Source organism: Manduca sexta, chromosome 17 (genome assembly GCF_014839805.1).
Source record: "Manduca sexta isolate Smith_Timp_Sample1 chromosome 17, JHU_Msex_v1.0, whole genome shotgun sequence".
In the NCBI taxonomy this organism is placed as follows: Eukaryota; Metazoa; Arthropoda; class Insecta; order Lepidoptera; family Sphingidae; genus Manduca; species Manduca sexta.
The window spans coordinates 5373569-5389078 of record NC_051131.1 but is presented as its reverse complement, the minus strand read 5'-3'; the positions used below and the strand labels follow the sequence as shown (position 1 = coordinate 5389078).

The following is a 15510-nucleotide window of genomic DNA, read 5'->3' as shown; positions in this document are numbered from 1 at the left end:
CACCCGCCCCGATATTTTTGACAAACTTCGGAATCGCGCAGGCCGCCGATTACGCGGATGCCGTCGGCGAAGGATCGCACCCGAAAGCCGAACCGCGTGCCGGCCGCGCTGGCGTCATCGCGCGTCGCTGCCCCCCGCACGCCGCAAGGTCAAGGCGCGCTCATTGTTCCCGCTTCTGGTTGCGTCTACTGGCACGGCGCGCTGCGCTCGGATGGCGGCTGGCACACGAGAGCACACGAGAGCACACGACACCTAGCACCACAACCTCGCCGCAGGACGCTTATAACAACACAACCTCGACGCTCGCATTATCGATTACTTCATGTTTACGTTTGGCTACCACGGGAACGGGCGGCTGTAACCAATCGAGTCACGCTATTTGCACCCCTTGATATGCACTTAATTAACACTCGACACCGGTTACAATGTTGGCGTCCTTCAAACGGATTGCTGTTTCGATGTATCCCGTGATAATACCCATTATGCAGTAAAATGTTTATACTGACTACAATAATTGGTGTCGCTGAACGCTACGCGAAGCGGTGAGTGTTATTGTTTAGTTACATAGTAGGTATAACAGCCTGTTGTTATCAAACGCGTGTGCGGAGGCTGAGCTGATAGCGAGAGGCACGCCGAGCCGCCGCGCCGCGCTAACCACCGCGCACGTGTCGTGTGCGCTACCGTAGTAAACAACCCATCCATTAGTAAACAGTAAACTTAAGGAAAAACATTACTAGCCGGGAAACTATCCTTCTCATGTTGTAAATGTGTAAAAACATGTTTGGATAATTAGATATTCAGATATTATTTAGAAATAAAGAGCAAAAACCGCTTCACTTAGGAAATTGAATACACAAGTGGAGAAAGTATTGGATTAACTAGACTACTATTTTTGCCGGAAACTGTGGGAGTGGAAGATCTACGCGGACGGAGCAACAAACAAAATCAAAAACAAAACAAATAGAGATCGATTACAGCAAATGTTTCGTACTGACGCTTTTTTTTAAAATACGGACACGCTACAATAGCATTATTATTAAATTTAACATCTATTTTCTGACATTTTAAACGCGCATACAAACATAAATCACCAGTTGAAACGAAAAGTATCTACACATAATATGTTGTTATTATGTAAACATTCCGATGTAAGACGTGTTAAGGCTTGTGGGGCACGAGGCGGGACGGAGTGTTGTGTGCGACTCTGTGTCGCAACACAGATCTGTGTTGAGGAGACGTTGCACGTTGTAAAATGGAACACGTCAAAGCTTTTAGCATTTGGATCATCGCCATTCACACCGTCGTGTAATTGAAATAATTGCGCTCTCTTATCTCGTATTTATTTTAGCGAAATTTTTGTGCCGAGATCAAACAACTTATAATAGACTTTTAATGGAGTGGCAATTATGGTGAAATTTGAATGCTATTTATAAATATACGTTATTGGACCTTTTTGTTGTGGTTTCGCGGTAGATCTTGGATCTGAAATGATTTACTAAAATTATAATTTCACATTAAAATAGATGCCCTGCACAACATATAGGTGTCAAAATATATTGGTCTCCTACTATAAAAAGCAACTCTACTTGTCTCGTTAACTCTTTTTCTATCAGCGTGACAACCTAACTACAGTGACCTGTCATATAAATATTGTCTCTGGTAAAAAAAAAAACCAATTGTATAATTATATACTCATAGGCAACCTTTGACCGTTGTTTTTCAAAGTTATCTATAATATGCAATACTTCCTTATTCAAATATCACCGCCATATTATAATTATTTTTATACATTATTTTTACATAGAGTGGGTAATTCTGCAGAATTTTAGCAATATGTCCCATAGATCAGTACATAACTGACTGACTTAAATTAATACAAAAGGAAGTAAGTGTATTGTTATTATAAACAAAAATATATATTTTTAAACAATACCTTTCATAAGAAACTGTAATTTACGCCTGTAGACTTAAAAAAAGACTGTCATCCAATCCATATCAAGTGAATATTGTCGTTAAAGTGCGAGAGCGATTAAGCGAATTTGCAGCCAATAGTTTTCTTTGTCTAACTCTTACATAAAAAAGCCAAATAAGTATTCACGTTACAGTAGATATTATTAAATGGACTTCCTGAAAGATTTTTGTAGCATTTTCCAATCCGTTTATACAGAAGACAATAATAAACTCGCGTTGTGATATTCTTGGCAAGAATGCTACAACGGCCCGGTTAAAATATCTGTTCTAATAATTTCATTCTTATGTACCAATATATTATAGTGAGAAGAACAGTGTTAGTATTTAAAAAATCAGTTAAATTTTACTGTTACGTTAAGTAGACCTCTCTGATCCTGCTACCGGAAAATCCAAAAGGGAAAACATAACAGCAAAGATTTTAAGTAATATTTTAAGATTTTAACTTGCACTAAATAAATGTAATGAAAATTTTAGAGGTTTCAATTATTTTTTTCAAAATTAACTTAAATTTTTTCCTGTTACAAATTGTTATTTATAATCCTTAATGGAAAACAACTCAGGGACAGCTTTTCGAAAATTGAAATAATAATTCTGAAGATATAACTGCAATCAATCTACCTGGATTTAAATTAAACTATTTTGGAATGTCTAAACCATAATATGTATATATTATGTTTTATTAAAAATTTGATTTACTTTATGACAATTTATTGTTTTAACTAAATTACTTCCTGTAGGATTTTTTTCTTGATAAGTACTCAATATTTTTATTCAATTGCCTATAATTCAAAAAAATGATTTATTAACCTTTTTAAAGTTTTGAACGTTCCTTTCGATTGTAAATAATCATGTTTCATTTTTGCCCAGCGCGTTACACAACTCACTTTAGTGTTATAAAAGTCTAGTCCTTGTAAAACGACACAAGATTATCTTAAATATTTCATATTAAGATGTAACGATATGCGTTGAGTTTAAATGGTAGTCTACGTAGCTATAATTGCAATTTAAGAGGTATAAATGTAAAATATATGTCGCCGAGTAAAAGCAGATAAATATTAGCCAATGTATGAATATACCATGTTTAAGAATAATATAATCGAATTGAGGACACGATAACACCATTTTCGATGACTATAGATTTTTTTTTAAATGATTTTATTTGTTGAAACCGTCTTCTCCAAAAAATAATTAATGTCTCATGTAGAAGTAGAAAACTATTCCACAACCAAGATAATTAAACCTTGTACTTAAACTCTCAATAAACTGAGATGTAAAGTGCCGGCCGACTCAATCATATCTATTTTTACGTTTTACCTGATGAAGGCCGCAAGATCTGTTATTCATAGTAATATGTGCAAGCCAGACTACTCTGGAAATTTTCGAAGACACTATAGCATAGTCAGCAATAAAAATAGCTAAACAAATTAAAAACTTCAAATTACCTAAACATAAGTTTAATTTGTGCTTATCTAAAATAAACTACACCGCTTTTGTCATTTTATTTCCATTTGTATAAAAATATACATTTAAAACCAAGATGTCTGGCTGGAAATATAACGATGTCTATTTCATATACCTCTTTTGTTATTCGACCAGTCAGTGCGAAATTTAGCAAGGGCTCGAGTTAACTTGCATAGACAATGTATGTTTGTATATTTCTACATAATTTAAGGTATTTTCATACATTTTTTTATTTTGGGTAAGTATTGAGTCTAGTTAGTGATTGTGCAGTTGAAAACGTAAAATAATTAATAATCATGGATATTTCGGCCTTTAAAATTTAATATGACGAAATTTTAAAGGCAGAAATATCCATGATTATTAATTATTTTTACGTTTTTCTTCAACTGCGAGAACTAATCACTAACTAGACGTGAATTTAAATTCTTTACTTGCCAATACTTGTTTAGTTACCCAGATTAAAGGTGAAACAAAATGTATGAAAATGGACCTTGAGGTATCGCCTTAAACAAGAAAAAGATTAGAATGAATCATAGTACTCTTAATTGAACATCTCCATGTTCGATGGAATAACGAAAAACGAGTGTCTATTCAAATTGACGGAATGATCAAGACTGTCCAAATTTCCAATATTTGTATACTTATATCGATATTTTGATACAGGCACGGCAAAATGACCCGCTGCACCTCATGGTTAGTGGAGTGGGGTCCAATAGAATGTCGAGTGACGAGAGGTGATTACCCCTCGGCAGTCGACACAATTATGCCGGCCTGGTGGAACCCGATATGCACACGGTCCCAGAACGTGACACACTTATGTGGGCTACTATGGCTGTCTACTTTGCTCTTACATTAAGCAATTGAAGTTCAGAAACCATTTATAATCAGAGTGCTAAAACCGTTGTTTTAAGAACAATAATTTTGATACATCACTTGTCAATACTAAAACACATTATACTACCAAACCAACACTCCTTGTATGTACTTTTTACAACGCTTACAGTAGCCTTCGGAACTTGGTAACCACATAATGACCTAAACAATATCTCTTTTATCCATATGAAACATTTCACATACACAATGCGAACATTGCAGCATTAATCGCGATATGGTGTGAACGATAGCCTCGCTCCAATTTTCAAATGGAAGCCATAATAAAACAGGGCCGGCGCCGACTACCGAAATATCCGCTATTTATAAGTTCGTATGCGGTACGAGTTGACCACCGGTGAATTTTATTGTGAATATTAAAACGTCTTGTGTAACAATATAATCTTATACTAGTAATAGTTAGGATTGGAACGGACTGTCGAAGGTTCATATGTGCTAAACTCAAGGTACACATCTCGAAAAGGAACAATAATAACAGACTTAGAAGTTAGATATATTCTTATTAATTTAAAGCTCGCTTAACAGGGAAGGAAAATGTCGTGTCAAAATCTACATACCTAAAAATCGTTTATAAGTATTTCTATGATATATTACGAGGTCTACTCATCTGCACTAGGTCAGTAGGTAAAGTAAGACCTAGGCTTCCTCTTTAGTAGAAGCCCAGCGTTGGTACAGTATATAATACAGAGCTGGTATTATTACATTAACGTGCTATAAAAATAGATATGTATAATTTATATAGCTTACACACGACTAAAAATAGTCGATCTCTCAGTTGATTGGCTCACATCCTAAAAATAAATATTAATTCTAATTAAGGCATGATGGGTACTCATTTTAAACATTATTCGGAACTGAATTCTCAGAGATACGCATGAGGATAGGATAGGATACGTATTTATATCTTTTTTGTATTTTTAAAAGTTTGCCCTGCTTGCAAGCTTAGAGTAAACAAAGAAGTTGCTTACCACAGAAATAGCAACTAATCTAGATTTCATAAACTTAACAGTATTAACAATATGTTTTTTGCTAGTATGCTAGGATTATGGAAGTAAAGTTAGCCCTAAATAAAATATGTATACGTTGACAGAAAGCCGTTCAAAATTAATTATATTGCATATATCGGTAATTTCATACATTCGGTTTTTATTCGCTAACTACATATTGCAATACAAAATATATTTCAATATCTAATCTGTTTCACCACTTACCGTATCAGCGTCGCTTTCTTCTGTTGCTATGGCGACGCCTTTTTCCAACTGCTGCTCGGCGTTGGTCATCTCTCTCTCTAGTTCTGAAGTTTCCATCTCCAGTTGAGGAGATGACTGCAACTCCTCAACTCCTGGAGACGTGGGCTCATTGTCGGAAAGCATATGGCGTGCAGGCATATTCACGACCAGAGGTCGGAAGTTCAGACGAGTTGCTGAAGACAATAGAGAAGTTTTGTATATTATGTGTATTTATATAAGTAGTACATTTAGCAAAAAACCATATACGTAAACTTATGCAATATAAAATGAACAATCGATGAACTGCCACGTTTGAGAAAAGATGTAAGTCTACCGATGGACATTATGTATTATCGGGATGTAAAAAAACAATTAACAAAAATAGACTTAATTTCAAAACCGTTTAGGTCGTTCTCAAAGGACTGCCAGCAGCCGCTTGGTAGAGAATGGATAATAATTTGATACTTTATGGCCTATTTTACTACGACGATAATTTAAGCATATTTTTTTATAAAAATCTCGTACAATGATACAACGTGACCCTTCCACCGCAGAAGTTTTCCATCAATTACTGCCCCTTGTTAAAAATAATTTTAACAGAGAAGCAAAAGTTACTATTTCTGGGAATTGCAAATTTGAGAACAATTTACATAACATTGTTTGATCGATACGATCAATATTAACCTCAGAATGACCAAGACTACAGAACATATGGATTTCTGTGTTTCTGTGACCACAACACTAGTTAATGTTTACAATATTTATGCGCATTCTCTCCATGAGCTAGTTAATTGTAAAAATTGCGTACTTATTGAAGCTTACTAATATTATGACTGTAAAATTATGTACACATTTGGATGTTTGATCGAAGTAAAGGCAGAAACCGTTGAAAAGGTTTAGATGTATTTTGGCATACAGACAGACCTTGTTTTTGATTACATAATTATATCATGCTATAAATAAATTACAAACCGTAGATTAATATAATATGATTCGGACCAACTCTAATAAAGACAGCACGCAATTCACATATAGCTTCTTAATTCTAACGTTTTTATTTACATAGGTAAATATGTATTGCGTAGTCATTTAACCTTCAATCATAACCTATTCGTAAGAAATTGTAAAAATATTTATTGTAAATCGGTATTTGTGTACACATCTCTAATGCATTTAAGAATATATTACCTGTGTAGGTAAAATTGAAGGTAATTTACAACTACAAAAAGAGTTTCCTTACCTTTTGATTCGTCTTTTTGAATTTTCTTCATGTCACGAGCGCCATGCATTGTTTGAGTAGAACTCGAAGTTGAAATAGGTCTCAAAGAAATTCTCTGCAGTCCGCTTCCTGGAAGCAGGGTTGTCATCACTCGTTTCGGCTCATCTTTCTCAGGGCTGCTTCTGTACTGGCCCACAGCGTCATCTTGATCTGCATCTATATCGATGAAGCATTCTTCAAATTGCTCGAAATTCTCTAGATCGGAGTCCAGCTCGCTTCGAGAGCCGTGTGATTTAGGCCGGTAAAATGAGTCGGAGTTGCGTCTGTAGTCCGACTGCTTCGAATCCGGGGATGAGTAGCTTCTCATGACGTAACTTTTGCTCTGAGCAGGTGATGCGCACTCTGGTTCATTTTGAGGAGCCGGCGATGAGTAACTCCTCGGCAATATGTTCCTGGAAAGTTGCATTTTGCGTTGTTGCTGCTGACAAGTTCTTATGGATACCAGGCTTTTCCCACGCCCGGCGTTGGACGGGTTGGGATCTTTGCGTCGCATGGCGCTCGCTCGTGCCTTATGCCGTATGCTTCCCACGTGTAGAACTGACAGGATCTCGCAATCAACTGATAAACCGAATGTGAGACTCTATAATGTAACTTTATGCTGTGCCTTATGCGTGTCCAGTTCGCGAAGATCAGATGTCGATATCGTGTAACAAGGCCGCACCAGATGATATATCATATGATAGGCAACGGCGAACACGACCGATTTACAACTGCTTCTGGACACACATGCCAGTCTTAAAGTGATTAGCTAAAGTCAGGTTCACCCACGCACCGATCCCCGATAATATTTATGAGTTAATCTGTAATTCACGTTCCGTGAAGGACTACGTTAAAGGCTGTTTGATAACAGTGCCCGAAGGCATGTGCTTAGTAACACTTCCGTATAACTGTTTGTTCACAATGTGTGCACTTACCGATATAGTAGTATTTCATTATCTTCGACAGTTGGATTCATAACGCTTTTCAAGCACTAGTGAATTATTTTATTAATTTTAAAGTAAATAGTAGATATTACTTTGTGCTGTAAATGGTAATGTAATTTAAAACAACGCGCACATGTTGCTGTGTTGCTTCGCCGCAGCTTAAAGTTGCCTCATGTAGAGACACTGCGTATGCGCAACGTCGATAGTGGGCAGAAAAACTTTCTCTTTGACTGATATCCATCAGTCCATCCATCTATTTTATATCATTTATTGATTTTTCGTTTTATATATTCATATATTCCATGTGCAAACTAGTATTCTTTATGTAATAATGCAACATTTTTATATATTATTTTCCTTTAAAATATGGTATCAATTTTAGTCTGTAATTATAATGGCCATGGCCAAATACATTATTATGATTGACACGTTTAAATGAACTTTATGTATATAAAATAGAGTATTTATAACGTTTTTTCATTATTTACTACACCGCCATCTAGCAATTACTGTTAAACTAAATATGTTATGGATCTTACATAATATCAATGTTATAGTAGAATAGCTAGCAATGAGAGTAAATTATACCACAGATTGTACAGTTTAACCAACAGATGGCTCTCATTGCGATTCGTTTCGTGTCCATAGAAATGTTAATATAAGAAGTTGTTGGATTGCCTCATTGGTGTAGTAGTGTAGTTGGGGTGTGTACCCAAAGAATCTAGATTTGATTTCTCAATCATTTCTTCTCGGGCAACATATATTTTAACTATTAACAAGAAAATGTACATGTATCTATATAATATAGAAAGAAGTGAGAAGAAAGAAATAAATATACCGTATATAAACGAATTTTTATCACAGTATAGGACGGAAAAACCCACACATACGTTTTTACTAGCCTCGACTCATTACCTCTTCAGAGATGACGTCGTAAATTGATTATATTATACAATAGATTAAAATTATGACGTAATGACACAGCATTGAGTTCTCATCACCTTGAGACATTAATTATATAACATAACGCATCAGGGGCCTTATTCTCTATCCCGCACGTTATTTTGACAGTGTGTAACAAGCACGTAACACAACGCATCATGTTTAGGACTATAGAAATTTGGCTTACAGAATACCATTCCATGCACATTTCTCGAAGATAACATGACACGGCCGCGTTACGCGTTTACACTATCATACAGAATAAGGGCCCAGGATTTATGTCACAGTAAAAAATGAGTAAAACAATGAAATCCTGAACAACTGTTGCAATGTTACCCAATCGTGACTTATGCGTTCCGCAAAAAGACCACGATAATAAAGTGAAATCTAAGGCCCTCTTCACACTGCGATATACGATTTTTGAACATTGACTTCTTAAAACCAAACTATTTTTCGGATTTTATAGCAGTTTTTTTTATATTACGAGTATAATTTTCTCCAAACGTTTCGAAGACTTTCCAGCCTTTGTAGTCACAGGGCGGACGTCGGGAGAAAAGTATAATATAAAAAACCGCGAAAAAATCCGAAAAATAGTTTTAATTTTATTGTCTAATATTCGCTGAAACATAAGAAAGCATTATTATTGATTTCTGTTATTTTACGCCTTAATCATTGGTAGCATACCAATGCATAATAATAGGAACAGCTCTCATTGTTCATATATAAGTAACTTAAAATCCCTCGCGTAGGTATTGTTACAATAAATTACGTCATAACATTAAATAGATTCTCTACAAAGAACTTGTTAAATTTTTTTAGTTATTAGTGCTATAAAAATTGGCTGACAATAGAAAATTAATTCCCAAAAACAATATTACCTAAACTCAGTTATATATGTATAAAAAATACGTATTTTATAGCAAATTTCTCAGCAGCAAATTGGTAGTTGCTTGATTTTGTAGCATAAAGACGCCAAGCGATAATAAGGAAGTATCACCTGCGGCCATTTGTAATGGCAATGAGTTTGAAAGAGTCCGCGTGACCTTGGGTGTGATAACATTTAAGCCATCCAAAATCTTTCAAGCTGGTAGGAACCTCTCTTCAAATCATTCATAATTATTTATGAGGCAAATTCAACTTATTCATGCTGTACACAAAACTGGCTACAGTATGACTCTACCACGCCAAGTATGAAGTAAGTAATATTATATGTGTCCTTTAGTTATATTATATATGTATAGTTTTATAATTATTACAAAAAGATTTTAGAAGTATAAGCCTTTGTGAATCTTTATACAATCTTCAAGCCTCTTGGCAGTGACTATAATAGATTTTAACACTGTTGTCATATCTGATGTTCAGTACGAAATATCCAAAACAAACTCAAAGTACACAACTCCTTCCTAATGTCTCAGTACTTAGCTAACACACGTCAGTCTGTGGGCCCGACCGCGGCTGTTACGTCGCGTCGCGTTGCGCTTGGAAACCTTTGTAATTTTACGCGCGGTGAGCATAATTTTTCTTTACTTATTTTTAAAGTAAAACAGCTGTATTATAATGTGAATGATTTAGGGACAATTGCAGTTGATTTATGAAATAATACGTGTTGAATTAAGAATCTCCTCGGTTTTTTTCGTCGGTTAAAAAAGCATATTAAAGAACGTTTGTTTCTCTCTCTACATACATATTTGTTTATAACTAAAATTTTCAGTTTGCGTCATGTTTTATTAGATAAACCAAGTAATAATATTAGTTCCAATCGCCACAGACTAAAAATTGTGTGGAATACTGCTTGACGGCCGGACGGACACGACGGAAATGTTATCTCTTGGTTTTTGGACAAACAAAAAAATAAATGCCTACATACAATTTTTAAGCCTTTTTTATTTTCCGGATTTAGGCTACGGTAATTATTCGAAAATCCTCGGTCATTTATTCAAAACAGGGCAAAACTAATCTATGCTAATATGATAGAGAGACAGGTTTGTAAGTTTGTTTATTTGTCAGTTTGTACAGGTTAATATCTGGAGCTACTAAACCGATTATAAAAATTCTTTAACTAAAAGAAAGCTATATTCCTTTTAAGTCACTTTGTATCCCAGGAATTTGTTTACTCCGTAAAGCAAATATCGAGGGCGGACCAACGGGCAATCCTAAGCGTGTATAATTATAATTCCTAAAAAACACTGCGATATAATACTAGAAAAACACGGCCGCCTTTATTAAGATTGTTTTTATAATATACTTTATTCGCACGTAAATTAATCCTCAACATACAATATATGTAAGTAATAAACTATTAAAATACTTGTCTATTAACGCCTAGATAGTACTTGTGAGAAGCCAAAAGGTACAGGTGCATTCTTAAACTAGTTTGACTGGCTTTTCTACACGCATCCGAATACGTCAGTGATTATGCAAGCATTTGATAACTTTTTTCATAGTGAAATGATTTTCACTATTATGGTATAAATTAAGTTTCATTCTGTACAAACAGATCGTATTATTGTGAAATGGTTTTTGCTCACGGCTTCACCCACGTGAAAAGATTATTCCGGGATAAAAGCCCCGCTTTATACTTTTCTGGGATAATAAGTAGTCTATACCGCTCAGGAGTAATGTAGCTTCCTATTAGTAAAAAAAAAAAAAATGGTTTAGTATTTCCTGGGCTTAGCGCGTTCAAACAAACAAACTGTTCAGCTTTATGAGTATAGACTAATAAAAAACTATATGATTTGCGTATTATAACAGTGTAACATAACATCAATTAAACATATTATATTTAATTGTCACCGATTTAGTGCCCGGATGTCATATGGGTTCCTCAGAAAATGCGCTTACTGCGCTGCAGTAAGGAGCTGAATGAGGGTTCCAATTGTTAGCAATGATAATATATTTTTGTAATTTTTTAAATAATTAATCTTTGTAAATTTTTGTCTCAACAATATATTTTTTTCTTAGTAAATACTCGACTATGATTCTCCTCCTTTTGAAAACTATGTTATCTCAAAGAACCATGACTTTTGTATAGTTCAGTAGTCCCTCTTTAGGTACTTATACGTACTGTCTCCTGTTAAATATAACGACATCTATTGGAAATAAGGATTAACATGGCCAACTTGCAGGCGCAGGGTGATTTTTTTGTAAAGGGAACCTGACAAGACTAATAGGTACTACTATTAATATGCATAAATTGGATTTGGAATTCTTTCTAATGGTTATTCCGTTTTACATAAATTAAGAAAGGAAAGCCGGCAGGAATCGGATTTTGTGGACGTTTCGACACTGCTAACTTGGTTTATAACCTTCCGAATTAACATGAAGCATCTTTTGACGAAGAATAAGCGCGATTTAATTTATCATTATTGACTACATACTCGCAAGACTTACTGAACGTAGTTACAGCCTTCGTTCGTTAATAAAAACTCCGCGCAAAAAGTTAAAATTATATTAACTATGAGTACGTTGTGCTAACATTTCTCAGAACCTGTTTTGTTCAATGTTCGTACGTCACCTAAGTAATGAACATGATAGAGCTGGTCCTAGCTTTTATGTTACTATTGATGATATAATAAGTACTTATGTTATGTGCTGGTTTTCTTTGATATCAATTTTTTTAATGAATATTATAGCTAAGTACAGTCACCTTTAAAAGTAATTGACTATGAACAATTTTAAAACTTCAAAACGCTTGTAAATGTTAACTTCAATTGAGTTTGACATATTCTTTTATTTTATTAAAATAAACTTTAACCATTTAAGATTATTATAGCTCAGAAAAAACAATTATTGGTACAAACAATAACGTGTAAAATTTCCAATTTTCAATTGAATTTGTTTTGCTATTTTTGTGATTGACTGTACATAATACGCTTTAATAGTGATGCAAACTACGCTGTGCCTGTAGTGCATACGTTTTTAATTCTCATATCTCAATTTTATGCATTTTAAATTAAAAAAAAAATATTATTTAAAGTATAGCATATTATAGCTTGTGTGTATTTATATAACGTGACTTTAATTTTGCTTCGCATAGATATATAAATATTTTACCTAATATTCTACCTTAGAGAATAAGTTATGGAATTTTCAAGGTATTTTCGTACACGAAAGGATAATATAACACGTTTCATTCATATGGCATATTTTCAAATAGATGATTAAGATTAATAAATATTATAACTACGTTTATGGTTTGTTTTTATTATTATAATAGCTTTTGCCCGCGGCTCCGCCTGCGTTATAAAGTTTTTCGGGCTAAAGTTTTTTGTTATAAAAGTCTCGCTATATATTTTCTCAGGAGCCTATGGTCTTCGCAGAGTCTCAAACTGTCTCCAAATTTCATCTTAATACGTTGGGTAGTTTTTGAGTTTAACACGTTCAGACAGACAGATGCAGCGGGGGAATTTGTTTTATAATATATTTTTATAGAACTTTTTAAGAGGAACAATCTCGTCAAACGTCGTCTATAGCACTTCTATAGCACGTCTATAGCACTTCAGGAACAAAGGGCTATCCAACACAAAAAGAATTTTTCAGTTCGAAACGATAGTTCCTGAGATTAGCCATTACTGCTCCGCTCCTATTGGTCATAGCGTGATGATATATAGCCTTTAGCACTCCACGAACAAAGGGCTATCCCACACAAAAAGATTTTTTCAGTTCGAACCGGTAGTTCCTGAGATTAGCGCGTTCAAACAAACAAACTGTTCAGCTTTATATAATAGTATAGATATGCGCGTAACTACTTAATTAATAGACGTTATAGGTCTTACCGACCATAATTGGTTATGAGGACTAATTAAGTATTCCATAAATATAAATTATTTTTACGCGTTGTTTAATTAACGGACATAAGTTGGAGATACAAAAAATAAGTTTAAAAAAAATATTTGATACTAAAGTACATTTTAATATTAAGTATGTTATCAATAGCTTGTAATGTAATGAGGAGGTTTTTGTGACTAAATATATAAAAACAACAAAAGATTTCTTATATTCACGCGAATGTTAGACATTGATTTAAAACTATTTAATGACGGATGGTACGCCCCGTGACCATGAAGGCTGCAAAGTCTTCGAAACGTCGGGAAAGAAGAATAATATAAATAACCGCGATAAAATTCGTAAAATAGTTTTATTTCAAGTTTGACTAAATATTGGAGCTGTATTTTAAAACCCATTTTAAATATTCCAGCATGCGATAATATGCATTGTAATTTGTTATATCCATGATTAGCTTTTGCTATGCCCGCGTGAAAAATGTTTTCGCGGGAAAAATATATTCGCTGGATAAAAAGTAGCCTATAGCACTCAGAAGTAATGCAGGGTACGATTAATGAAGAAACAAATCACAATCGGATTAGAAGTTCTTGAGATAGCGTCTTCAAACAAACAAACTCTTCAGCTTTATATAATAGTATAGATTACTTTATTGTTTTGTAACAAGCAGATCAAATAACTAAAAAAAAAAAATCTCCTTAGTTGCAAACAACGCAATCGAGTGAAGTAACTGCTGTTAATACTAGTCAAGACAGTTTCCACTAATGTGTAACGGAAATGCAGTCATGCATTCAAAATGTCACAATAAATCGCGTCCAATACTTGCGCAGGCACACATGCCTAGTACGATAGTTTCCTGATATGAAATTTTTTCGTTCGAGGACACTACATCATTGAAATATTTAATCAATATATTGAGTATAGTGGATAGTGGAAATCGATAGTATAACGTGACAAAAGCAATTATTATTATGCCTAGTACGAGAACTTGTGTCCGATATGTAGTTGGGCTCACTCTCATCGCATATAGACTTAGCGAAGTGTAGTTGAAACAATTGCGAATCAGCCGGACAGAAAAGCATGAAAAGTTTTGTCAATAAAAAGTGTTTGGGCTTATCGATACGATTTAAACAATTTGAGCAAATAGATTTCTTGTTGCGAATGAGGCTTGCTTGATTTATTTTATTTATACGAGCATTTACCCCACTGCGCCTGATGGTAAGCGAATTGGAGTCCAGTTATATATAGGACTGATGAAAAACGATTACCCCTCGTCAACCCAAATACGAGTATGTCGGTCTGTTTGATATCGCATATACACGTCATACCGGGACGCAACAAATTTACATGGCCCGCAAACAAGGTTTAAGACCTTGTGTGTGGTTGTCGCTATCCAGGCAGACAAAAATGTCCTACCACCAGTTACAGCAGTTTTCAATAAACGATCCCAATCTCAATCTTTAATCCAATTCCGGGAATACACCAGTCAAGATAAGACATTTGTAAACACGTAAAAAGATTGGCCCATTTTGCGATAGATCGTAAAAAGCGATTGGAATTGTTTATTGATATTGTGGATAATTCAATTTTATTTCCATATCTATAGGCTGTTATAGCGTGTTTTACGCATGTGACCATAACCATGCCTGTCATGTCACAATATTTTGCGTAATGATTTTTTGCCAGTAAGCATTCTTAAAGTTTTATTGTCATCTTTGAGACGGTTTACTATTGTTTACATGCCTATTTGGTATTTAATATTTATAGTAGCAATGTAACATGTCATTTTTTTCTGTAAGTTGTAAATATCAAATCCAAATACCTATGTAGTAAAATGTTTATTGTCTTCATAATTTTTATGAAATTTTGATGAGTTACATTGGAAAGGGCCATTTTGATATTGCGTTATTAAAAGAAACCATATAAGTACTTATCTACTTAGAAATAACACTTTACAATAAGTTACTATAACTATGTATTTAATAAAATAAATAACTACAAAATTAGTTTTGATATTACATACCCTAATGCT

General features: G+C 34.3%; 2 protein-coding genes across 3 annotated transcripts in view; one reads left to right on the top strand and one right to left on the bottom strand.

The window, feature by feature from the left end:
- LOC115454008 (NAD(+) hydrolase sarm1) overlaps positions 1 to 7380 on the bottom strand; it is an 81199-nt gene extending 73819 nt beyond the window's left edge. Inside the window, exons 1-2 of the mRNA XM_030182753.2 lie at positions 6793 to 7380; positions 5535 to 5746 (exon numbers count right to left, since the gene is read on the bottom strand). Coding sequence (XP_030038613.1) covers positions 5535 to 5746; positions 6793 to 7324 — 744 coding nt within the window. The 5' untranslated portion in view covers positions 7325 to 7380. The remainder of the gene's footprint in view (positions 1 to 5534; positions 5747 to 6792) is intronic.
- Positions 260 to 15510, top strand: part of LOC115454090 (putative fatty acyl-CoA reductase CG5065) — a 22963-nt gene continuing 7712 nt past the window's right edge. The window contains exon 1 of one of the 2 annotated variants that reach the window (XM_037439676.1): positions 260 to 542. In XM_037439676.1, coding sequence (XP_037295573.1) covers positions 493 to 542 — 50 coding nt within the window. In that variant the 5' untranslated portion in view covers positions 260 to 492. Of the gene's footprint in view, positions 543 to 10103; positions 10203 to 15510 lie in introns of those variants that run through there. The other variant, XM_037439677.1, reaches the window with a different exon arrangement.